The sequence below is a fragment of the Martes martes genome (assembly GCF_963455335.1).
Source record: "Martes martes genome assembly, chromosome: 7".
Taxonomy (NCBI): Eukaryota; Metazoa; Chordata; class Mammalia; order Carnivora; family Mustelidae; genus Martes; species Martes martes.
In genome coordinates, this window is record NC_137894.1 from 51376313 (window position 1) to 51403033 (window position 26721).

The 26721-nt window shown below is 36.0% G+C and overlaps 2 protein-coding genes across 2 annotated transcripts; both read left to right on the forward strand.

Moving 5' to 3' along the window:
- Positions 1-1655: 1655 nt before the first annotated feature.
- Positions 1656-2627, forward strand: LOC308346781 (olfactory receptor 4K5; the record flags this gene model as incomplete). The annotated part of the gene is made up of 1 exon (XM_080809823.1): positions 1656-2627. One exon carries the CDS (start codon positions 1656-1658, stop codon positions 2625-2627), a length of 972 nt encoding a protein of 323 aa, XP_080665949.1.
- Positions 2628-21457: 18830 nt separating this feature from the next.
- Positions 21458-22393, forward strand: LOC308346814 (olfactory receptor 4K1; the record flags this gene model as incomplete). The annotated part of the gene is made up of 1 exon (XM_080809862.1): positions 21458-22393. The coding sequence occupies one exon, from the start codon at positions 21458-21460 to the stop codon at positions 22391-22393; it is 936 nt and encodes a 311-aa protein (XP_080665988.1).
- Between the last annotated feature and the right edge of the window lie 4328 nt (positions 22394-26721).

Below are 26721 nucleotides of genomic sequence, written 5' to 3' on the forward strand. Positions count from 1 at the left end.
TCAAAACATCACATTGTTTTATTTTTCAGTTATAACTCAATAAAACTGGTAGGAGAAAATGAAAGACTAGGGGGTGTATCCTAGGGACTTAGGAAGACTGGCTTCATGTATGAAATAAACAGGCAATGAAAGATATATTTGTGCCCTTAGACGGGGTTAAAATTACATCACATTCAGGTTCCTTACTAAAACTGTGGTCAAATTAATTGTCAGAACTAGTATGATTTCCTAAAATAGAACTTCTTGAAGGCTTTTCTAGTTCAATTAAATTAGACTTATAAAGCAGGGCTGCATCCTTATAGGAAAAAATAATGAGATGCCGGATTATTTTTTAGGATTATTAAGATTATTCTGGTTCCCCCGAAAAATAATTTTAGGAACATGAGACATTTATAACTCATCATTTTTATCTCTTTATGCAAAAACCCCTACAACTGTTCTTTCATCAGTTATAAAGGTGTATGAATAAGGCCATCGATGATAGTAAAGCAGGGAAGCATAATTTAGCCTAAATATAATTTAATTAAATTAATAAATATAATTTTTCCAGTTTTACTGAGAAATAACTGACATGTATCACTGTGTAATTTTACAGCACGATGGTTTGATTTATATATATTTTGAAATAATTATCACTATAGGTTTAGTTAATACCAACATCTTATACAGATAAAATAAAAAGAAAAAAATTCATTTTGCGATGAGAACTTTTAGGATCTATTCTCTGAACAATTTTCCAGCCTAAAACTAAATGTGATCTGCAAACAAAATGCATAAAGAAAATTTAGGTACTGTTCCTAAATAATCAAGCAGAAATGAGTTTTAGATAATTAAAGTTACAATATATATTTTAAGAAATTATACAGATGAATAATTGACAAACTGGGTTGTCTGACTATAGACCCCAATAATATATAACAGTATCTCTTTAGTAGGGATTGTCTAAATTGTGTAGGATTCCTACAATAGCAGTAAGGTAAAGTTTTGTTAATATGGGAATATTTAATATATTAAGAACATCTATTATGTTAGAATTACTTTGATAGAAGAATGTCATCAACTTTTTTAAACTTCAAAGCCTTCTGTAAAGTAGGCATTTTTATCACTTCCCATCTTTTTTGAAATGTGGACTTAAAGCTCAGAAAAAGTAGTCTAAAGTCAAACAGTCAGTGTGACTTGACATCACATAATAAACATTAAGCCACATATATCACTTGGAAAGTTAAAGAGAATGTTATACTTCAGGATATATTACAATTAATGATGGAAAATGACCAGAAGAACAACAGATGTAGATTATTTTTGTCAATCTACAAAGCCTGTGGAGCTGGCTTTAAGTCATTCCTCTAGCCTTGTGATCATAAGTAAGCTCATGGATAAGCCTGTTTACTACTATGTAATAGATTATTAAGACTATCCAAAACTCAAGGGGTTCTAATGAGAAGATAAAATTATTTATTTAGACATTGTTCTAAGCTCCTTCCCACCCTCCACATATATTATCATAATCTCTTCAACATTTCTTATTCAGCAAGTACACATTATATCTGGGATCTCAGAATCCTTCACTTTAAAAGTCTGTGGTTCAGAATTCTGATCCCTTACTATTTCCCCTCCTTTAGGATTGTTGCAGAGACCATCTGCAGCCTGGATCCATGGATAAGGTCAATTCTTCAGTGGTGTCTGAATTTGTATTGCTGGGACTCTCTAGTTCTCAGGAGCTCCAGCTTTTCTTTTTTGTTTTCTTCTCTGTGTTATATGTGGTCATTGTGCTGGGAAACCTTCTCATTATTGTCACAGTAACTTCTGATAACAGACTGCACTCCCCCATGTACTTCCTCCTGGGAAATCTCTCCTTTGTGGACATCTGTCAGGCTTCTTTTGCTACCCCTAAGATGATTGCTGATTTTCTGAGTGAACATAAGACCATCTCCTTCAGTGGCTGCATTGCCCAGATATTCTTCATTCACCTTTTTACTGGAGGAGAGATGGTACTACTTGTCTCCATGGCATATGACAGATACGTAGCCATATGCAAACCCCTACACTATGTAGTCATCATGAGTCGAAGGACGTGCACTGTCCTGGTAATGGTCTCCTGGGCTGTGGGCTTGGTGCACACATTAAGCCAGTTATCATTTACCGTGAACCTGCCTTTTTGTGGACCCAATGTAGTAGACAGCTTTTTTTGTGACCTTCCTCGAGTGACCAAACTTGCCTGCCTGGACTCTTACATCATTGAAATACTAATTGTAGTCAATAGTGGAATCCTTTCCCTAAGCACTTTCTCTTTCTTGGTTGGCTCTTACATCATTATTCTTGTCACTGTCTGGTTTAAGTCTTCTGCTGCAATGGCCAAGGCCTTTTCTACACTGGCCGCCCATATCACTGTAGTAATATTGTTCTTTGGACCTTGCATCTTCATCTATGTGTGGCCCTTTACCACTTACCCTGTGGATAAACTTCTTGCCATATTTTACACCGTTTTCACCCCCATTCTAAACCCCATTATTTACACACTAAGAAACAGGGATATGAAGGCTGCCATGAGGAAGATTATGACCTATTATCTGAGGCCCAAGAAAATCTCTGAAATTCCACTAGTAGCAAGGAATTCCCTTTATTAAGACACAATTCCTTCAAATTCCTCAAACTGATACTCTGTCTATAAATATTTTCAATGTGTTCTTGTGGCATATCTTAATAATGGTGGAAGTGATGAGGAAGATGATATAGAGAGTATCTAATGGATATTAACTAGTCCCTTCCCAGGTACCACCTAAGCAAAACCTAAATATAAAAAAAATAGGGGAAAATATATCATGATTACTTGTTCTGGAAATGAACAGAATGACTATATGTGGATAGTATTAATGTTTTCACTGCTTTAGTTGCAGCATGAATATGATAGAAAAAAAAAGGGAGTACCTGATTCTTTGGTGGGCATAAATTTAGACATTTTTCCTGGTCCTAGCAGTTTCCTAATTTGTACGCTGAAAAATCTATATAGATGAATAATAATTTTAAGAATGTGAAAGTGAATTTTCCCAACCAGAAGATAGCCATTCCACTGATTTAAGTGTGTAGACTTAAGTGGAGATTTTAAAATTATGGAACCCCTACCCTAACATCAATTATGCCTATCCCATATTGTTTTCCAATAACTAACAATGCTTTAAAATGAATCATGAGCTTGCATTTCAAATCTTTCACTTAATGGCCTTTCTATAATCTGTTAAGATAATTTCAGTTTCCTCTGAAAACACTGACGTTTTTGTTTATGCTATAAGTAGCTACGCAACAGTATTTGCATTTAGACAAAATACAGAGTTCTTAGTGACAATGAATCAATGATAAATATACAATCTAACTGCAACCTGGATCCTGAAAGACCTCTGGATCTCTACCGTGAACTTCTCAGGACCATTAGAGGATTTATTAATGTTGATAATTGTTTTTAAGGGCTTTTTTGGATGCTTCTCAAATTTTATTTTATTTTTATCTTTTAAATTAGCCAAATTAGTTTTTGATGCAGTGTTCAATGATTCATTAGTAGTTTTTAAGCTTTCCCCCCTAACACTCCTCAACTCATAAAAGGTAATTAGACAAAAATAAATATTAGTCTCTCCAAGGATGAAAACATTAGTTTTGCTTTTTGTTGTTTGCCTACTTATCTTCCCAATTCCATCTTATCTTTTCTGAACCCAACTGTAATAAAGCATCATTAAGTAAAATATTGAAAAAACCTTGGGAATTTCCTTTTCTCCCATTCACTCAATTTTTACTCTCTCCATAGCTTTCTACTTCTTCTAAGACCTGATATTCTTTGCTCTTTTCTACTCTCAAAGCTTACCTTCCAGTAAGGGTAGTTTAACAGTAATTTACACTTCAGTGTAAATTTAAAGACATCAGCTACTTCTTCCAGGAATATGTACACATTGATTTCTTTTTAATTTTAGCATATCATTCCATCAATAGTGAGAGGGGAGAGTCAGCAGCTTAGATCTGAAACAGTGGCAGAAAGAAGAGATCTTACCAATGTTTCCAGACTCTAAACCATGCAGGCTGCCTTGTTATTCTATTCAGGGAATGAGGTCCAGGCTTATGATTTCCCTTCTTCTTGAATAAAAGACTATATGTACTGTATGATTTTCTTTTAATCAGCCTATAGTACCAAAGTATTAGGGAGGCATAATTCATTAGAAAGCTTATTAATTTCATTATTTTTTCAATGATAGATGATTTGATGCTAGATTATATGAAACACATCCTTCTTGTTAGGTATTTTATAAAAATGTTATGTTAACCATGGTAAACAATGAGAATAAATGTGTTAAGAAATTCAGAAAGTATGTAATCTGGTTAACTGGACCAGTGATTAACTACTCAGGCACTCATAACATTCTGTGACTATGAGATTCTTTTGAAAATATGATAAACATCATAGCTCTCCTTCCCAAACAACAGCATAAACACTTAAACATAAGATTTAATATACATTAATATTTTACTTTAGTAAATATTAGTAAATTTAGTAAATATTTACTTTAGTAAATACTTAGTAACTGATTTCTGGTTTTCAGTTAAAAAATTGACTGTAGAGTGATCTTTAACAGAGGAAAGTATATGCTGTCTATGATACTGAATTAATCTTAAACTTTTACTGGAATCTCTGAAATAAAGTAAGTATTAAGGAGTCTGGGGGCATCTGGGTAGCTCAGCTGGTTAAGCATTACATGTTTCTTGATTTTGGCTCAGGTCATCACTCAGAATCCTGAGATCCAGCTCAGCCTGGAGTCTGCTTCTCTCCCTCTCCCTAATCACATGTGCGCTCTCTCTCTCTCCCCTTCTCTCATATAAATAAATCTGTAAGAAAAAAAAAAAAGAAATGGAGTCTGAACTTTCATAGCTAATATTTACAGAAGAGAAAATGTTTGAGTGAAAGAACTTCAAATTTTCCCAAACTCTTTGGATTTTTTCACATGGCATGATTTATGTTCCTTACAAACTATTTTTGCAAGTTTTCATTCAAGAAAAGATGAAGTGCTGTTTATATTTCAGTGAAGTTCTTCCAAAGGATGCCTGGAAAGCCAGCAAGTTTTCTCGTAATAGAGAAAAACACACATTTTATTTTCAATTATTGGTATAATCCCTTGACAAGCTGGATTTTCAAAGTCCTATATGTTGAATGTTGACAAAGTTGACTACTTTCTTAGACACAATTTCAGAGCTGTTAGAATAATTTCTACTAATGCATGTCAGGGAAGAGAGTAGTGATGAAAATAATGTGTTGAATTTCTTCTCATCAAAAGAGTAACAAGAGAAGGTAAGTTGCTGAAAATAAAATACTCCATTTAATACAGAAGAATCATGTTTTTTTCCTTTGTGTATTTTTTGACAAGGAAGCTCTATAAATTATCAATTTGTTGTCTCTTGACATGAAGTCCACCCTTCATTGGCATGCTTTGTGGTATATGAACTGGACTCAAACCTTTCACCTTTGTCATGAAAGGATGATGGATGAACACCACGGAAAAGAGAGGCTTTTCTTCCCACTTCCAGTATCCTTAATTTATTTCTCCTACACTGCAGCTACCATGGGCTACCCAGTGGCACTCGCTCTCCAGCAAGTTTTGTTGCCAGTCTCAGCCTTTCATTTCGTACTCCTCATCCCTCCATTTTGGGACCAGCTTTGTCCAGAGGCCTATTCATAAGCTCCCCAGAGAATTCTGAAACTCACCCTTGGGGAAGGGATCCCCCTTCAAAGCCTATTCCTTCCCTGGTTCTGTCCTTCAGCCCTAGAATGTTATTTGGAGTTCTCTTTCATCCCTTTTTCATACTACTACAAGTTGCTCAGTCTCCATATTCAATATTCCTTGTTCAAAATACCAGTGTAGTTTCTGTCTCCTGATGGCACTCTGACAGATACAGAAACATTTAAGTACTTAGAAGATATTGAAAAGCCAGAAGCATCTAAAAGTGGTTCACAAAATATGACATGTAATGAGGAAACTCAAGAGCTGGCTGTACCAAAAAATGTTAGCACTTTCATCTATTTATATTCTCATAGTGTAGATATCATTTGTCAACTATTTAATTTTTTTTCCTCCTAAGACAACAAATGAAGTATTTACTAACTTAAAAAAAAATAAAATAAAATTTCACTCTCTGCTCCAAGCCAGTGTGACTATTTCCATAGCAAAGGTTTGGTTTTGTTTTTGCTCATTCGTTTTTCCCCAGTCATTCATGGATTTCATTTTAATGTGATAGGAAACCTTGTATAGTGCTCTTTAATGAGGGAAAATGGAGAATTCAAGTGTATGTAACACTGAATCCTTAAAGTTTGTATTAAAGTTTTAATCATCAGTCTGCTTTTCCTGAGAAGATCCTACTGAAGAGCTTTCCATTTGAAAAGATAAATCTGCTTGTTATCTTTACCCTGCAGGTCAAGATGATTGCCAAAACAGAAGCAGCACCACTCTGTGTTAATGCATTTTTGTGTCACACATGCAATGATAAAAACAAACAAAATATAAAGCCAAGAGTTCATAGACTTTAACAAACTTTTTCATAAAATGTTCCAAATTACTCTAGTTCCAATAAAACAAAAAGAGACATCATAATACTAAAACAAATGCTTTTTTAATTTACTGTCAACTATTCAAGGTAACTAGCAATACATTTCAGCTGGAATTGAGACACTAAGAGCAGTAGAATCCCATGTTATATTTTGTTTAAAACAAATCTTAATATAATTTGGTAATACATTTTTTTCATGGAAGTATTTTAAAATGATAATTTGAAATACTCCTTTTTTTTCTGTCCAGTTTACAGATCTCTGTGGACTTTTCCTATACCCTGAGAAACTGACAGACATAAATTTAACTGCAGAAAAATGGGGAAATGAAAGTACATTTTAGAAATCTGAAAATAACTTTTGCACTGCTTGTCATAAGACTTTTCAAATCCAAGCACAGACTATATTATTATTATGTGCTCTTGAGCAGATTACTTGCTTTTGATCAGGTCCCTTCCTTAAAATCTTTCAATTCCTATGCATTACTCTTAGGGCAAAAGAAAAATAATTACTATAGTTCTTTGACAATTGTGAAAAAAAAAAACATTTTGTTGCAGAAAATTTGACTATAAAAAGGTATAAAGCATAAAATAAAAATTTGAATATAAAAAGGTATAAAGTATAAAATAAAACATAAAAAAATATTTTTCAAAAAAAAAAGAAAAGGAATCCTCATTAATCTGATTAATAAGGATCTTGGCTCTCTATTCATATCACCACACTAACCCACATCCTCATTTAAGTAATATGGTTCTCCCTGATGGAAGTAAACTCCATAACAGGAACTTTGTCTATGGCAGGTGGACATATCCCGAAAATGTTTTTCATAATGTGATTTTTTGTAGAAGATATAGAGCCAAAAGCCAGGGAAGACTTGTTTGTTCCCTCTGCTCTCAGAATGTAAACTACTTCTGCTATGTGTATGAGCTAAGTGGATGAGTAACACTTCAGACAAGGAATAGAAACTCAATGCATAGCTCAGAGAATAAAGGAGCTGAAGTGATGGAGTAGACTCTAGAGAGATGAGACAATATGGCCAGTAGTAAGTGTAACTCAAGATGCTAGCTGAGGGTAAAAAGCAAAGCTTTAGTTCCATTAAAATAAAAATAATGCACAGTAACAGAAACCTCCAGGAGAAACACATTAAGTGACTATAAGGCACATCATGATAGTCTTTAGAAGATTGAAAAGGGAGAGAAGAATCTGATAACATCAAGATCCAGTATTTCATCATAGGTATTTTTTTTGACAAAATTGTATTTCATCATAAATACTCCCCTTTAGAGAAGATCCTTGACATATAATGTGCTGTATTTCCAGTATCTTGAAATTCCAAACTATATCAGGACCAAATACATGAAGGATGCCACAAAGTAACTGAAATACCAATGAAGAAAACCTCTCAACTTTACTTTGTGACAGAGTTTTCACAATTAAAGAAAAAAACCACATCAGTCACTCCCTCACCCTCTGAAATATTTGTTGTTGACCCACTTCTATATTGGCTCTCCTGCTTTGTCACAATATATCCCTTAGTAAACTTAACGGTCCTGGTAGTCTATACAACATCATATAGTCCACTACACTGAAAGCAAATAGTGATTGGACCTTTGAACAGAAATGACATAAAAGAGGTTAGAGATAATCCCTAACATTTCAGGGATCTGTTAAGTCATTCAAGTTTTAAAGGTTTGAATACTCTGGGGCGCAGGCTTGGCAGCCAGGGAGGAAAAGCTGTATGGTGGGAGCTACGCTCCAAGCACTGGAATTCCTTGTGTATTAAAACCCACATATTGGAGAGGAGTCAAGATGGCGGAGAAGTAGCAGGCTGAGATGACATTGGGTAGCAGGAGATTAGCTAGATCGCTTATCTAACCATTGTGAACACCTACAAATCCAATGGGAAATTGAAGAGAAGAAGAGCAACAATTCTAGAAACAGAAAATCAATCACTTTCTGAAAGGTAGACCTATGGAGAAGTGAATCCAAAGCGACAGGAAGACAGACTGCAGGGGGAGGGGCCGGCTCCCGGCAAGTGGTGGAACAATGGAGCACAAAATCGGGACTTTTAAAAGTCTGCTCCACGGAGGGACATTGCTCCAGAGGCTAAACCGGGGGGAAGCCCAGGCGGAGTCAGCGTAACCTCAGGTGCCGTGGGGTCACAGAAAGACCGGGGGTGTCTGAGTGCCACAGAGCTCGCAGGTATTAGAGCGGGGAAGCCGGCTACAGCTACAAAGCCGAGGAGTGAGCATTCAGCCCGGGGTTACCTTGTGCTGGTCACAGGCTGGGTGGGCTCAGAGCGCGGCCGGAGGCCACGGAGACTGAAGTGACCAGGCACTTTTCTCCAAGTGCCAGCAATTGACTGCTTTCCTACAGGTGGGACCACAGGCCATGGAGGTGTGCAGTTGGGCACTTTTCTCTGAGGGCACACTGTGGACTGGGACCCTAAGCTCTCGGCTCCTCAGGGCTGGAGATTGGGAGGCAGCCATCTTCATTCCTGTCCTCTGGAACTCTACGGAAAGCGCTCAAGGAACAAAAGCTCCCGAAAGCAAACCCGAGCGGATTACTTAGCCCAGCCCCTGGTAAGGGCGGTGCAATTCTGCCTGTGGCAAAGACACTTGAGAATCACTACAACAGGCCCCTCCCCCAGAAGATCAACAAGAAACCCAGCCAAGACCAACTTCACTTACCAAGAACAGTGGAATTCCAGAGGAGGAGAAAACAAATCTTATCTGGACAAAATGACAAGGGGGAAAAACTCACCACAAAAAAAAAAAAAAAAAAAAAACAAGAGGCAGTACCAAAGGCTGGGGACCTAATCAATATGGACATTGGTAACATGACAGATCTAGAATTCAGAATGACGATTCTCAAGGTTCTAGCCAGGCTCAAAAAAGGCATAGAAGATATTAGAGAAACCCTCTCCGGAGAGATAAAAGCCCTTTCTGGAGAAATAAAAGAACTAAAATCTAACCAAGTTGAAATCAAAAAAGCTATTCATGAGGTGCAATCAAAAATGGAAGCTCTCACTGCTAGGATAAATGAGGCAGAAGAAAGAATTAGTGAGATAGAAGACCAAATGACAGAGAATAAAGAAGCTGAGCAAAAGAGAGACAAACAAATACTGGACCAAGAGGAGAGAATTCGAGAGAAAGCGACACCATAAGATGACACAACATTAGAATAATTGGGATTCCAGAAGAAGAAGAAAGAGAGAGGGGAGCAGAAGGTATATTGGAGACAATTATTGGAGAGAATTTCCCTAATATGGCAAAGGGAACAAACATCAAAATCCAGGAGATGCTAAGAACGCCCCTCAAAATCAATAAAAATAGGTCCACACCTCGTCACCTGATAGTAAAATTTACAAGTCTTAGCGACAAAGAGAAAATCCTGAAAGCAGCCCGGGAAAAGAAGTCTGTAACATACAAGGGTAAAAACATTAGATTGGCAGTGGACCTATCCACAGAGACCTGGCAGGACAGAAAGAACTGGCATGATATATTCAGAGCACTGAACTAGGAAAACATGCAGCCAAGAATACTATATCCGGCAAGGCTATCATTGAAAATAGAAGGAGAGATAAAGAGCTCCCAGGACAAACAAAAGCTGAAAGAATTTGCAAACACCAAACCAGCTCTACAGGAAATATTGAAAAGGGTCCTCTAAGCAAAGAGAGACCCTAAAAGGAGTAGATCAGAAAGAAACAGAGACAATATACAGTACCAGTCACCTTACAGGCAATACAATGGCACTAAATTCATATCTCTCAATAGTTACCCAGAATGTTAATGGGCTAAATGCCCCAATCAAAAGACACAGGATATCAGAATGGATTAAAAAAAAAAAACAACAAACCATCAATATGCTGCCTACAAGAAACTCATGTTAGACCCAAAGACACCTGCAGACTTAAAGTGAGGGGGTGGAAAACAATGTACCATGCTAACGGACATCAGAAGAAAGCTGGGGTGGCAATCCTTATATCAGATCAATTAGATTTTAAGCCAAAGACCATAATAAGAGATGAGGAAGGACACTATATCATACTCAAAGGGTCTGTCCAACAAGAAGACCTAACAATCTTAAATATCTATGCCCCTAACATGGGAGCAGCCAACTATACAAACCAATTAATAACAAAATCAAAGAAATACATCGACAGTAATACAATAATAGCAGGGGACTTTAACACTCCCTCACTGAAATGGGCAGATCATCTAAGGAAAAGATCAACCAGGAAATAAAGGCCTTAAATGACACACTGGGCCAGATGGACATCACAGATCTATTCAGAACATTCCATCCCAAAGCAACAGAATATACATTCTTCTCTAGTGCACATGGAACATTCTCCAGAATAGACCACATCCTGGGTCATAAATCAGGTCTCAACCAGTATCAAAAGATTGAGATCATTCCCTGCATATTTTCAGACCACAATGCTCTGAAGCTAGAACTCAATCACAAGAGGAAATTTGGAAAGAATGCAAGTACATGGAGACTAAGCAGCATCCTTCTAAAAAATGAGTGGGTCAACCAGGAAATTAAAGAAGAATTGAAAAAATTCATGGAAACAAATGATAATGAAAACACAATGGTTCAAAATCTGTGGGACACAACAAAGGCAGTCCTGAGAGGAAAATAGATAGCGGTACAAGCCTTTCTCAAGAAACAAGAAAGGTCTCAAATACACAACCTAACCCTACACCTAAAGGAGCTGGAGAGAGAACAACAAAGAAAGCCTAAACCCAGCAGGAGAAGAGAAATCATAAAGATCAGAGCAGAAATCAATGAAATAGAAACTAAAAAAACAATAGAACAAATCAACGAAACTAGGAGCTGGTTCTTTGAAAGAATTAATAAGATTGACAAACCCCTGGCCAGACTTGTCAAAAAGAAAAGAGAAAGGACCCAAATAAATAAAATCATGAATGAAAGAGGAGAGATCACAACCAACACCAAAGAAATACAAACAATTGAAGAACATACTACGAGCAACCCTATGCCAACAAATTTGACAATCTGGAAGAAATGGATACATTTCTAGAGACATATAAACTACCTCAACTGAACCAGGAACAAATAGAACACCTGAACAGACCCATAACCAGTAAGGAGATTGAAACAGTCATCAAAAATCTCCAAACAAACAAAAGTCCAGGACCAGACGGCTTCCCAGGGGAATTCTACCAAACATTTAAAGAAGAATTAATTCCTATTCTCCTGAAACTGTTCCAAAAAATAGGAATGGAAGAAAATCTTCCAAACTCATTTTATGAGGCCAGCATCACCTTGATCCCAAAACCAGACAAGGATCCCACTAAAAAAGAGAATTACAGACCAATATCCTTGATGAACACAGATGCGAAAATTCTCACCAAAATACTGACCAATAGGATCCAACAGTACATTAAAAGGATTATTCACCACGACCAAGTGGGATTTATTCCAGGGCTGCATGGTTGATTGAACATCCGCAAATCCATCAATGTGATACAATACATTATTAAAAGAAAGAGTAAGAACCATATGATACTCTCAATAGATGCTGAAAAAGCATTTGACAAAGTGCAGCATCCCTTCCTGATTAAAACTCTTCAAAGTGTAGGGATAGAGGTCACATACCTCAATATTATCAAAGCCATCAAAAAAAATATTATCAAAGCCATCTATGAAAAACCCACTGCAAATATCATTCTCAATGGAGAAAAACTGAAAGCTTTTGGGGCGCCTGAGTGGCTCAGTGGGTTAAGCCTCTGCCTTCGGCTCAGGTCATGGTCTCAGAGTCCTGGGATCGAGCCACGCATCGGGGTCTCTGCTCAGCGGGGAGCCTGCTTCCTCCTCTCTGTCTGCCTGCCTCTCTGCCTGCTTGTGATCTCTGTCAAATAAATAAATAAAATCTTTAAAAAAAAAAAACTCAAAGCTTTTCCGCTAAGGTCAGGAACATGGCAAGGATATCCGTTATCACCACTGCTGTTCAACATAGTACTAGAAGTCCTAGCCTCAGCAATCAGACAATAAAAAGCAATTAAAGGCATCCAAATTGGCAAAGAAGAAGTCAAACTATCACTCTTTGCAGATGATATGATACTATATGTGGAAAACCCAAAAGGCTCCACTCCCAAACTGCTAGAACTTGTACAGGAATTCAGTAAAGTGTCAGGATATTGACTTTAGTTAATGTACAGAAATCAGTTGCATTTCTTTACACTAACAACAAGACAGAAGAAAGAGAAATTGAGGAGTCAGTCCCATTTACAATCACACCCAAAACCATAAGATACCTAGGAATAAATCTAACCAAAGAGGCAAAGAATCTATACTCAGAAAACTATAAAGTACTCATGAAAGAAATTGAGGAAGACACAATAAATGGAAAAATATGCCATGCTCATGGATTGGAAGAACAAATATTGTGACAATGTCTATTCTACCTAAAACAATCTACACATTTAATGCAATCCCCATCAAAATCCCATCCATTTTTTTAAAGAAATAGAACAAATAATCCTAAAATTTATATGGAACCAGAAAAGACCTCGAATAGCCAAAGGAATATTGAAAAAGAAAGCCAAAGTTGGTGGCATCCCAATTCCAGACTTCAAGCTCTATTACAAAGCTGTCATCATCAAGACAGTATGGTACGGGCACAAAAACAGACACATAGATCTATGGAACAGAATAGAGAGCCCAGAAATAGACCCTCAACTCTATGGTCAACTAATCTTCAACAAAGCAGGAAGGAATGTCCAATGGAAAAAAGACAGCCTCTTCAACAAATGGTGCTGCGAAAATTGGACAGCCACATGCAGAAAAATGAAATTGGAATATTTCCTTACACCACACATGAAAATAGACTCAAAATGGATGAAGGACCTCAATGTGAGAAAGGAATCTATCAAAATCCTTGAGGAGAATGCAGGCAGCAACCTCTTTGACCTCAACTGCAGCTACTTCTTCCTAGGGACATCGCCAAAGGCAACAGAAGCAAGGGCAAAATTGAACTATTGGGATTTCATCAAGATCAAAAGCTTTTGCACAGCAAAGGAAACAGTTAACAGAACCAAAAGACAACTGACAGAATGGGAGAAGATATTTGCAAACGACATATCAGATAAAGGCCTAGTATCCAAAATCTATAAAGAGCTTATCAAACTCAACACCCAAAGAACAAATAATCCAGTCAAGAAATGGGCAGAGGACATGAACAGACATTTCTGCAAAGAAGACATCCAGATAGCCAACAGACACATGAAAGAATGCTCCACATCACTCGGCATCAGGGAAATACAAATCAAAACCACAATGAGAAACCACCTCACACCAGGCAGAATGGCTAAAATTAACAAGTCAAGAAATGACAGATGCTGGCGAGGATGCGGAGAGAGGGGAACCCTCCTACACTGCTGGTGGGAATGCAAGCTGGTGCAACCACTCTGGAAAACAGTGTGGAGGTTCCTCAAAAAACTGAAAATAGAGCTACCCTATGACCCAGCAATTGCACTCCTGGGTATATATCCTAAAGATACAAACGTGGTGCTCCGAAGGGGTATGTGCACCCGAATGTTTATAGCAGCAATGTCCACAATAGCCAAACTACGGAAAGAGCCTAGATGTCCATCAACAGATGAATGGATAAAGAAGATGTGGTATATACACACAATGGAATACTATGCAGCCATCAAAAGACATGAAATCTTGCCATTTGCGACAACGTGGATGGAACTAGAGGGTATTATGCTTAGCGAAATAAGTCAATCGGAGAAAGACAACTATCATATGATCTCTTTGATATGAGGAAGTGGAGATGCAATGTTGGGGAGTTGGGGGGAGGTAGGAAAAGAAAAAATGAAAGAAGATGGGATCGGGAGGGAGACAAACCATAAAAGACTCAATCTCAAAAAACAGACTGAGGGTTGCTGAGAGGAGGGGGGATAGGAGAGGGTGGTGGGGATATGGACATTGGGGAGGGTATGTGCTATGATGAGTGCTGTGAAATGTGTAAACCTGGTGATTCACAGACCTGTACCCCTGGGGATAAAAATACATTATATGTTTATTAAAATTAAGTAATTAATTAAAAAAAGGTTTGAATATTTTGGGGCATGATACCGAATCCCCTCAGAACATACAAAAATGTAATTTTGTTTTGTACTTCTTACCACTGAGAAAGAGACACAGTGCTTACAGGCTCACCGAATCTTGGAGGCAGCATAAAGCTGCCTTGCAAACATGGCTTTGATGCCATTTTGGGTTAAGTCACACAGGATTTCCAATTTCCAATGAATCTTTTGTACCTAGTCCAGTCTTGAGTGCAAGCTGCCCTTACTACTCATGCTATATAAACCAGGAAAACCAGTCAAATAGAGGTAGGGATGATAAATAAGAACACTGTGCAGATTCTTTAGCAAAGCCACTAGAAGAATGACAATGCTAACTCCTAGGATCCTAGAAAAGAAGCCCTGCATCCTGCAGCAGAGAACTACGCTGTGGTTGAGAAGCAAATCCTAGGATGCTGCAGGGCCCTACCAGAAACTGAGTTTTCTAGTGTCAGAGACCATGGGTTTTCAAGTGACTGTGTGACTAGCACTGCTCATTATGAACCAAGTATCAACGAGTCACAATTTCTAGCTGTCACAGCAGTAAGCCAACATGTATTGCAACTGGTACCTCTGGGACCAGGCTGAAGCAGGTATAAAATCACAAGTAATCAGCATCCTTAAGTAGTCCAGAATTCTATATTACCTAATTTTGTTGCATTAATACCCTTTCTTCAGATCAATTTTATGGTCTCATAGAAGGGTTTCTATAAATGATCTGATTGTCTCGATGTAAGCCAAAAATGGACAACTGCTGCATTCTTGTCCACTCAGATGACTCTAATGGAAACTGGTGAAGGAAAATTCTATTACTGGGAAAAGCCATAAATATTTTACTCAATTATCAAATTTGGGATGGAAAATTGGTCCTATGTAGAAGTAAATATGAATTCCTGGAGAGTGAAATATAGTTTTATTGGTTTGGTAGATGTCTTAAAATATCAAAATTGGAATATGTGGCAGAGAAAAATGAGGACAGGTCTATGTGAGTAGGCACAAAGTGTGTGGATTTTTATACCTCACATTGGTGTCCATCTGAGACCAAAGCCATGGACTCCCTTTTATTAAGATTAGTCTCCTAAGTTCTGGGTACTGCTCCTGAACACTTGATCAGCAGAAGGGACTGAACCTGAAAACCTGAATGATGCCATTCTGCAGTGAGATCACATCCATTCAGTGGCAAGTCAAATATATCACACCCCTTCTTCCATGTGGGGGGCACTGATTTATCCTTATTTGGATGGACTCCTACTCCAGATATGGGTTTTCCTTCCTTGCCTGCTGTCCCCCTCCATTATCCTAGGCCTCTAATTTTGTCATCTTCTTAAAAATAAATAATGAATATTTTCTTAAAAACAGTATTTTCTTTTAAAAAAGATTTTACTTATTTATTGTTCAGACAGGCAGAGAGCGAGCGAGAAAGAGCACGAACAAGCAGGGGAGGGCACAGTCAGAGGAAGAAGCAGGCTCCCTGCTGAGTAAGGAGCCTGATGCAGGAATCCATCTCTGTACCCTGGGATCATGACCTAAGCCAAAGGCAGGCCCTTAACAGACTGAGCCACCCTGGCATCCCCCCCCAAAAAAAAAAAAATTCTGAAACAATTTACATTAAATTTATATTATATTTAGATGTAGAGATATTAAATTTTTGGCAAAACTGAGTCTTTCTAATCAAAAAAAGAAATATACCTCCCTGTATTTTTTATTCCTTTCATATTTCCACTGTTTTAAGTTTTTGACCATGTACAACCTGTAAATTTACAATTAACTTTTCCCAGATACTTTATATTTTATCTTTGTGAATGGAAACTGTCCTTCACTGTATTTTCTTTGTAATTTTATAAACTGTTGCTCACTGGGGCATCTTATTGGCTTAGTCAGTAGAGTATGTAACTCTCCATCTCAAGGTCATGAGTTCAAACCCCACTTTGGACATGGAGCCCACTAAATAAATAAATATAAATAAATTAATTAAGTTTTTCTCATTTAACATATTTTTCTAACTTTTTTGAAGATCACACTTTTGCCAAATAGTCAAGATATAAAAATACAGAAAGTAAAATATTAAAATAATATTTGCTAAACTTGCTATTATGCATATAGTATATTTGGCCATAGCTTAAACTTCTAAAAATATTTACAGATTCACTTTAAGTCCCTTTTATACATTTCTTCACACCATTTCTTTTGTTTTCATTTCAGTTTAGAATTTGTATTACTGGGTATTTCAAAACTTTTTTCATAAGTTTGTTCATTATAAAAATATGCACATAATAATTTTATCAGTCTCCAATTACTTTCTCCTGACATGTTTTATAATGACACATAAATTCATATACAAAAATTAATATACAAAAATAATTTAAATCATTGAATCTATTCTATGTTAAAAAATTATATTGCTTCACTCTCAAATTCATAGATATGTAGGTGTTTTTCCAGTATTAGCTATCTCTTTCAATCAATGGTGCAATATCAATGGTCATGCATTGCTAGGTATGTGAACATTTTACTACAGTATATACACACACACAGACACACAGAGCATATACAGGGAAACTTATTTTCAATTTCCTTTTTTAAAGATGACCATTTGGAACTCACATCTACATTACCAGCTTTGGAAATAAGAAAACTTCCTATGTAAAATATATTGGAAGAACTGCTGACATATGTTTAGAGAAATAAAAGATTTTTCATGGAAATGAAGAGCACCTTCAAATATTTGAAAATCTACGTTGCTGAAGTGAGAACACATTTGTTCTACTAAACTACTAGTGGTAGAACCAGTTGTGCAATTTAACAATAGACGGAACTATCTTGGGAAATACTGAGCTCCCTGTGAATGCAAGAAATCACCCTGAGGCTAGGTGATCCTTCTTAGGATGGTTTGATTATTTTAACAAAAAGTTAGTGGTTGAAAAAGTATTTGCTGAGTGGAAGTCAGTGAAAATCTAGTAATATTTTGCTTTCCTATATACCAACTAGCTGGTAAAAAACTTTTTTTTCTTTTCCATTCCTGGAAAGAAAATTTTGTAAAACATAATTACTCCCACCGCAGGGTGACATCAGATCTCCAATGAGTGATTTCTCACTTCCCCAGTGAAATCTGTTCCATAGAACAAGGATAAAGGCTTTATATTGCCTTACTTTAGGATACTGCACTTGTAGAGTCAGGAGCAAAGGAGGAGCCTCGCTATCTGAGGTGCTTGCTTCTGCACAGCTTAGTGCAGAGACCTACTTAAAATGCATCAAGTCAAGAATATATCACAAATATTTTAGGCATGAAGACTCACAGCAAAAGCGGGGAGCTTAGAAACTAACTGTGGGACACTGTATTTGGAGAAAATAAGGAAGAACTGAAGGACTGGGAGAAATCATTAAAAGTGTAAATATTATACATGCATTTGATCACTGTGTTTGGACTAGATAATTTGTAAACTGTCCTCTAGATCCAAAATCAACAACTAGAAGGTCGAAAAGGAAAAGCCACTGTTGTCTCAGTCAAGCTGGAAGCTCTACCTAAAAGAGGCAAATAACTGGCTCTCTACTTCTCTGTTGATTTCCCACTATACTGGCTTAGGGCAGCTCTGATATAATAGGATCAGCATCTGATAAACAAAGGGAAGCATGCTATAACCATTATCCGTCCCTTCTTTGCTTCCTTCATGCTTTCTATTCAAGAATATTTAGCCATTTGTTAAGCAAATATTTGTTGACCATCAAAATTTCCCTGGAATAAAGAAGGAGTAGCTACACAAAGTAGGTCAAAAAGGGTATCTTTGTTTTTTACTGCTAGACTTATAGGTAATCAACTATTATAAGACAAAATAACGAAAAGAAAAAAATATGCATGTTTATGGTTTTGAAGTTCCATTGCGATATTTTAGATGGGTATGGATATAACATTAACTTTTACATATCAGATTTGGTCTTATACTGGGAAGAGGAAATTTTCTCACAGTATATTTTCTGATCTGAAAACATTTGTTATCTCTAAGTAGTCTAGTGATGAACACATGAATGACTTATTAATGGAGAAGCTTCTGGGTGTTCTGTGCATAGCCCAAGGAATTGAGTGACTTGTATAAACTTCACATGTTTCCATAATATAAATGCCTCTGCATTTAGAATTTGAGAGATGAAAACAGCCTTGGAAATAATGTAGTTCTATCTTCCAAGGTCAGTCACATAACTACTAAGTGGTATATATTATGTATCTCTTCTAATGGGTACCTACCTTAATTATTAAAAAGAAAATGAAATCTAACACTGAACCTGGTATACTCTACTTGGATTAAGAAATCATAGGAAATTCAGTGTGGAAAGGATTTTCTAGTTAGTTCATGTATTTTGAAAAATGAAACTGACAAACCTTAACATTCATTAGGTATTAGAAAGGTGGAATTTGTAGAAAATTTTATTTTTAGGGTATCTTTTTTTCAAAGATAAAATGATCTTTTAAAATGGTATTAATACCAGTAACTTTATCTAACATGTTTTAACCATTATGCTTCCCCTTCTCTTCCTTCTTCTCTTCTTCCTCTCACTCTTTAGTGTTATCTTACTAGGTGACCACAGTTGGCAGGCTTTACAATAAATTGAACACTGTAAGAAGTCCTTCATGGCATCTTCTTGAATTTGAAATTTTAATCTTATCTTTTTAAAAATTCATAACTGTAGTCCTTTAGGACTTTAGATCTTAGAAATAGGAATCATTTTCCTTTTCAATGTTTATTTGCCTCCTTCTCTCCCCTTTGCATTGTAAATACGTGATCAGACATCTGAACATTGGCTCAACTCTTCCCCATGGAGATAAGAATTTCATAATAGAAGTTTATATGGAGATCAGTTCATGCCTCACTGATCTGTTTATATTCTTCAGTCACTTAAGTTTTGGCACTCTTCTTAAAACTATATATCATAATTTTGAAAGAAGATGGGATCGGGAGGGAGACAAACCATAAAAGACTCAATCTCAAAAAACAGACTGGGGGTTGCTTGGGGGAGGAGGGTCATGAGAGGGTGGTGGGGATATGGACATTGGGGAGGGTATGTGCTATGGTGAGTGCTGTGAAATGTGTAAACCTGGCGATTCACAGACCTGTACCCCTGGGGATAAAAATACATTATATGTTTATAAAAAATTTTAAAAATTAATAAAAAACAAAAAAAACTAGATATCATAATTCATATGCAAAGATGGGAACCCTTGAAAGAGCAGGACTTAGTGCTTCAACAACCACAATGAAAGTTTGTAACATTTTTAATTGATTTATGTTCACCTATACAATTTACCTTAAAAGTTTTAAATATTTATTATATTAGTTATATTTATCATGGCCAAATACAGAATACAGAATCAATAAGTATAATGACAAATTCCTACTGTATATTTTTGGGTATCTAGGACTAAAGGCAAAAATGATTCCTGGACAACCAGAGGTTGTATAGGATTTTCTTCTGGGATCCAATGGTCACAATGACAAAAAAAACAAACAAAAACATTCAAGAGGCAATTTAAACACTAAGCTTCACTCTTCTGAAAATCTGTCATGCATTCAAAATGCACCAAGTATAGTTATATGGAGTTTTTCCAAAAGGATATCTGAAAGGTGTCACAGATTTTGATACATACAGGTACGTCAGATGTGTTTAAGAAGAGACAAAATGTAAAGAGAATACACTGAAAATACATGGGTGGTTGATTCAAAATTGATCTTTATGTGACAGAAGGTGGACTCTGATAAACGACTGTTGCATGGATGAAAGAAACATTTTTTTTTTTTTTTTTAAAGATTCCATTTATTTATTTGACAGAGAGAGATCACAAGTAGGCAGAGAGGCAGGCAGAGAGGCAGGCAGAGAGGCAGGCAGAGAGGCAGGCAGAGAGAAGCAGGCTCCCTGCTGAGCAGAGAGCCCGATGCGGGACTCAATCCCAGGACCCTGAGATCATGACCTGAGCCGAAGGCAGCGGCTTAACCCACTGAGCCACCCAGGCGCCCCGAAACATTTTTGATCTTTAAAGAAACTTCAGAACATCGACATTGGCTCTTCTTTTCATAATATGGCAAATTGCTTCCATTAAGCCTCTCAAAACAATGTCAAGCACTTTATGATTTTCAATTCCAAGAATATTAATCTAGTCTACTTAGCCTTCTTTTTCAAGGCATTAATAACTATTCCATGCTTTGCTTCTGATCTGTCATCACCATCTTCATTTTTATTGTTCCTTAGTATACCCTCCTCTAGCCAGGCCATTCAATTTATTGGCTTTGTGAAAATGTCTTTCCATTCCACCTTTATATCTTTCTTCCCATTATTTCCTTTGCTTGAAATGGACTTTTCTATTCAGTTTTGGCTGGCAAATTCAAAACTTTTAAAAAGTTTTTTAGCTTAAGTAATACCTATCCCATGACACCTTACCTCACCATTTTGGCATAATTTCTTTCCTCTTACTAATATTTGTGGTGTTAATGTATCACATTTGCTTGTATGTGATTTAATATATATATGTGTGTGTATATATATATATATATTTTTTAATATGTATATCTACCAAATTATGAAACCATCCATATCATACCCTTTTTTCCATACTTCTACTTTACATTGCAGTTGCAGATGTTAGTCAATTGATTACTTATATAATTTCATTAAACTAAATTAACTTTTAATTGAAATCTTATCATATTTCTTTTGTATATATACTGGATATAGTACCACCATTGTGATCTTTCCTGATTTTCCTTTACTTAGGTAACAGGAGAGTGGCTTCATGGCTAACACAAATGAATCAGTGGTATCTGAGTTTGTGCTTCTGGGACTTTCTAAATCTTGGGAACTTCAGCTTTTCTTTTTTGCCGTCTTCTCTTTAGTATATGTGACATCAGTTCTGGGCAACATCATGATTATTGTTATAATTTCCTCTGACTCCCATTTGAACTCACCTATGTACTTCCTGCTCAGTAACCTTTCCTTCATTGATATCTGCCAATCTAATTTTGCCACTCCCAAGATGCTTTTGGACTTCTTTGTTGAACACAAGACTATCTCCTTTGAGGGCTGCATGGCCCAGATATTCCTTCTTCATAGTTTTGTTGGGAGTGAGATGATGTTGCTTGTAGCTATGGCATATGACAGATTTATAGCCATCTGTAAGCCCTTACACTATAGCACAATTATGAATCGGAGACTATGTATAATTTTTGTGTTTATTTCCTGGTCTGTGGGTATTCTTCATTCTGTGAGTCACTTGGCTTTTACAGTGGATCTGCCATTCTGTGGCCCCAATGAGGTAGACAGCTTCTTTTGTGACCTTCCTTTGGTGATAGAGCTGGCTTGTATGGATACTTATGAAATGGAAATTATGACCCTAACTAACAGTGGCCTGATATCACTGGGTTGTTTTCTGGCTTTGATTATTTCCTACACCATCATTTTGATCACTGTTCGTCGCCGGTCCTCCAGCAGGTCATCCAAGGCACTTTCTACATTAACTGCTCACATTACAGTAGTGATTCTTTTCTTTGGGCCTTGCATTTACTTCTATATATGGCCTTTTAGCAGACTCTCTGTCGATAAGTTCCTTTCTGTGTTCTACACTGTTTGTACACCCCTGCTGAACCCCATCATCTACTCTCTAAGGAATGAAGATGTTAAATCAGCCATGCGAAAACTGAGAAACCGTCATGTGAACTCCTGGAAAAACTAGAGATCACCATGAAGTAATCCTGAATGGGAATAAAGAGCCTCTACTGGATCACAACACCATGCCAATCACTTTTGCTAATGATATTCTAATCTACAAAAAATGCTACTCATGTTACTAAACTTGTGATTCTCTTCAACTGAACACATGACATTTTTATACCTTGCACTTAAAATGTATAAGCAAACTGAGCTTTTGAGACTTTCAACTTAATTATACTTTTCCATATATTGACATAGTAAAAAGAAATGTGTCTTGCAACATAGATTTTACCTCATTCATGCATATCTGTTAGCTTATCTTTTCTTTCTGTATTGAATATTTTGGTAATTTATAATTTGGTTATATATACAGTTGATGCCTGAACAATGTGGGTTTGAACTGTATGGGTCCACTTATATGTGGCTTTTTAAAAAATAAATACAGTATAATACTGTAAGTGTATTTTTCTCTTCCTAATGATTTTCTTAATATTTTTCTTGACCTTACTTTATTGTAAGAATATAGTATATAATATATATAACATATAAAATATGTGCTAATTGACTGTTCATGTTCTCAGTAAGGTTTCCAATCAACAGTAGGCTATTAGTAGTTAAATCTGGGGACAGTTGAAAGTTACACTTGGATTTTCTACTTTGTGGGGAATTGGTGTCTCGAACACCTGCATTGTTCAAGGATCAAGGGTATTTGGTTATGTATCATCTTTCTTATCTCAATTTTTCTGTTTTCCTCTAGATGATTTAATATGCATTTATATTCATTATAAAGCATTTTCTAGATATTTACTGCTATCAGCAGCATCTGCAGACCTTCCTTGAAGTACAATGGAGTTACTTCCTGACAAACTCACTGTAAGTTGAAATATCATAAGCTGAAAATGCATTTAATACATCTAACCTATTGAACATCATAGCTTAGCCTAGACTACCTTAAATGTGCCTAGAACACTTACATTAGCCTACAACTGTGAAAAACCATCTAACAGAAAGCCTATTTTAGGATTAGCTTACACCTGGGCAAAATCATCTAACACAAAGCCCATTTTATAATAAAGTATTCAAATCTCAAGTAATTTATTGAATACGCTACTGAAGGTGAACAACAGAATGCTTGTATGGAAACAAAATGGTAGTAAGTATATTGGTTGTTTATCCTCATACTATTTGGCTGACTGGGAACTGAGGGTGCCCAGCATCACGCAACAGTATCATACCACATATCATTAGCCCAGGACATGATCAAAATTCAAAATTCAAAGTACAGATTCTACTGAATGCTTATCACTTTCACATCATCAAAGAGTCAAAAAAGTTGTAAGTCAAACCATCATAAGTTGAGAACTGTCTATGTATCTTTTTTCCAAGTTTACTTATTTTAAGTAGAAATAATTGGTTATAATGAATTCTTCATTATTCACAGAAAAAGTTTTAAAAGTTCTATGTGTACCTAAAGTATGCTGATGTGCAAAGTGACCAAAATTATTTGATGACCAAATCTGAAATCTATCCTTTCGTATTTTTTGTAAACCAGAAGAGGGAAAGTAAAATTTGTGTGTATCTAATAATAAATATTTAAAAATCTATTATTAGTATTTCATTCGTTAGCCAAATTTTTCTTATGTACTTCTCCCTGTGATTTACATCATGAAAAAGGCTTTGTAACAGGAAGACTAAATGTATTCTAATACTGAAGAAAATTGCTTAACATAAAACAGAAGGTTTGTAATTGTCTTCATTCTGGATTCAGTATTTCACTTGTAAGACTATAAGTTAGTGGCTATATGCATAGAATTTAACTCTGCATGCTAAATCCTAGTGCAGAGCTTCAGATATAGACACACAGTCTTTTTAGACCATGATAATTCTTATCAACTTTAGGTTTCTTAGAAATTCAGACTTTGTGGTTCATTCATACAATGTCAAATATGATAATGATCTTTTATACTTGACTACTTTTTATATATTTTTACACAGTGTCAAAAACTTTAAAAATACACAATAAACATTAATGCAGTCATGACGTTCTTGATACCATTTTTTTTCTTTATAACTCTACCTTACTGGTGAAAATGGGGGGTACTGATAGCACTCTTAAAAAATCAAGTCATTTTGCTGCTCTGATCCTCAACTGGGGGAGAAAGGCTATGGCACAAGGGGAAAATGGAGAAGGGGGAATAAGAAGAGCATCAGGAGGAGGAGGGAAATTAGAATTTAATGAGTGGCTATTTGACTTGCTCAATTATTTGTACTGCCAGAGACACATTCTTCCACTTTCAAATTCTTCACTATTAGATCTACTTGGATTTTGAGTGATCAGGCATAACCTATCACATCAAGTTTGACCAAAAGATCCTAAAGTAATAAAGTTAAAAAAAAAAGATTGATAAATCTGACAACATAATTTCCACAGAGGTTTTGTTTTGTTGTTGTTGTTTTAAAAGCCTATTATAAAATTAAAAATAAAACTATGTGAAAAGCAGGATTATTTGTAGGGATTATATCTTTAATTTGTAAAGAAGTCTTTGAAGCCAGTAAGTAAGTGCCTACAAGGCAGGAGAAAAATTAGCAAAGTATATGAATAGGGAATTAACTACTAATGTAATGAAAGTGATTCTTGGACATATTAATAAACAAATAAACAGTAAAACTATCTTATGAGAAAATACAAGTGTAAGTATAGCAAAATTCTTTTGTTTACCTATGTGATTGGCAAAGATCCAAAAGTCTGATAGTATAACATGTTGACAAGACTGATAAAACATGAACCTCAAATCTCAAACCCTCCCAAGAAAAAAGAAACCTCAAATATTATTAAATCTCTAAATTGGTAAAATATATGAAGGAAAATATAAATATCTATTAAAATTTAAAACTTTGAATTGGTAATTATACTTCTAGCATTTTATCTTACAGATATACCTACACAAATGTAAAAGCAAATATGGACTTAGTATGTATTGCAAGCACTGATTTTAAGAACAGAAGATTTTATTTTTTTTTTTTTAGATTTTATTTATTTATTTGACAGAGAGAGATCACCAGGAGGCAGAGAAGCAGGCAGAGAGAGGGGGAAGCAGGCTCCCTGCCTGAGCAGAGAGCCCGATGTAGGGCTCGATCCCAGGACCCTGAGATCTTGACCTGAGCCAAAGGCAGAGGCTTAACCCGCTGAGCCACCCAGGTGCCCCAAGAACAAAAGATTTAAAAAATCTAAATATAAAAATCTAAATGTCAATCAATGTAGACTTCTAAAATATATTATTGGTACATCAATAAAATAGAATGCTGCCTAGCTATTAAAAATAACTAGAGACCATCTTATGCTGTATTCCAGTTATAAGGAAAAGGAGTGGCCCAGATTAAAGGAGGGCTAGAGAGCACTTCATTATGGACTTTCGGGATAGGAAGGGTTGTTAGAGATAATTTAACCCAGACTCTTTATTTTTCACTAAGGAAATTCAAGCCCAGAGAATATAAATGACCTCCAAACAATTTAATAACAGATATCTAGATATGGATGCTTAAGTATTTATGTAATAATTGTTTAAAGATTTTTTCCCCTTGTAATGCAATAGATTGTATTTTGTGTTTTGATTGTATAGTCCAAGAAAAATACACTCTCATAAGATAACATAGCTCTGATCCAGGTGGTATTCCTTCCTTAAATACTCTTGGGGGAAGAATAAGAGTAAACCAACACCCATCATGATTGGTTTCATTCTACTTAGCATATATTCAGTCACGTCCTCCATATTGACCAAAACAATGCTTTAGTTTTGATAAGAAATGTAGAATGGACCTAAACTAACAGTGGCTACTTTTTGCATGTCTGGTAAGTGCCAACAACTGTCAGTGTCACATTTGATCACAGTAGTATTATATGGTAGGCAGTGTTATATTTTATCTATACTTTATAGATGATATAACTGAGGCTAAGGGGAGGCAATATTTTAATGTCTGTATATCTAACAGCCACTTCCTATGCATTATAACACCATAAGTAAAAGGCTTGAAGTTGAGACCTTGCCCTCTTCCCTTAATTATTTCTAAAGACTTGCTCTGAGGCCAACAAAATTGTAGCAGCAATTAGAAATCTATAAACCAGAAAGGGGCTCTGAAAGCTAAAATAGATATCATAAAGTCTAAACACTATATTCTTTACTAGAAGAGGCTATCTTAAGTTGTCAGTCTGTTACCAAGTTTAAATATTTAAATTGTTAAAGACATTTTGTTAAAAATTCAAGTAAGACAAAATATTATACAGCAAAGGTACTGCCGCCACTCCACTCTCCACTCCACACCATTTTCAGAAGTAACTGCCAAAATTTTTAC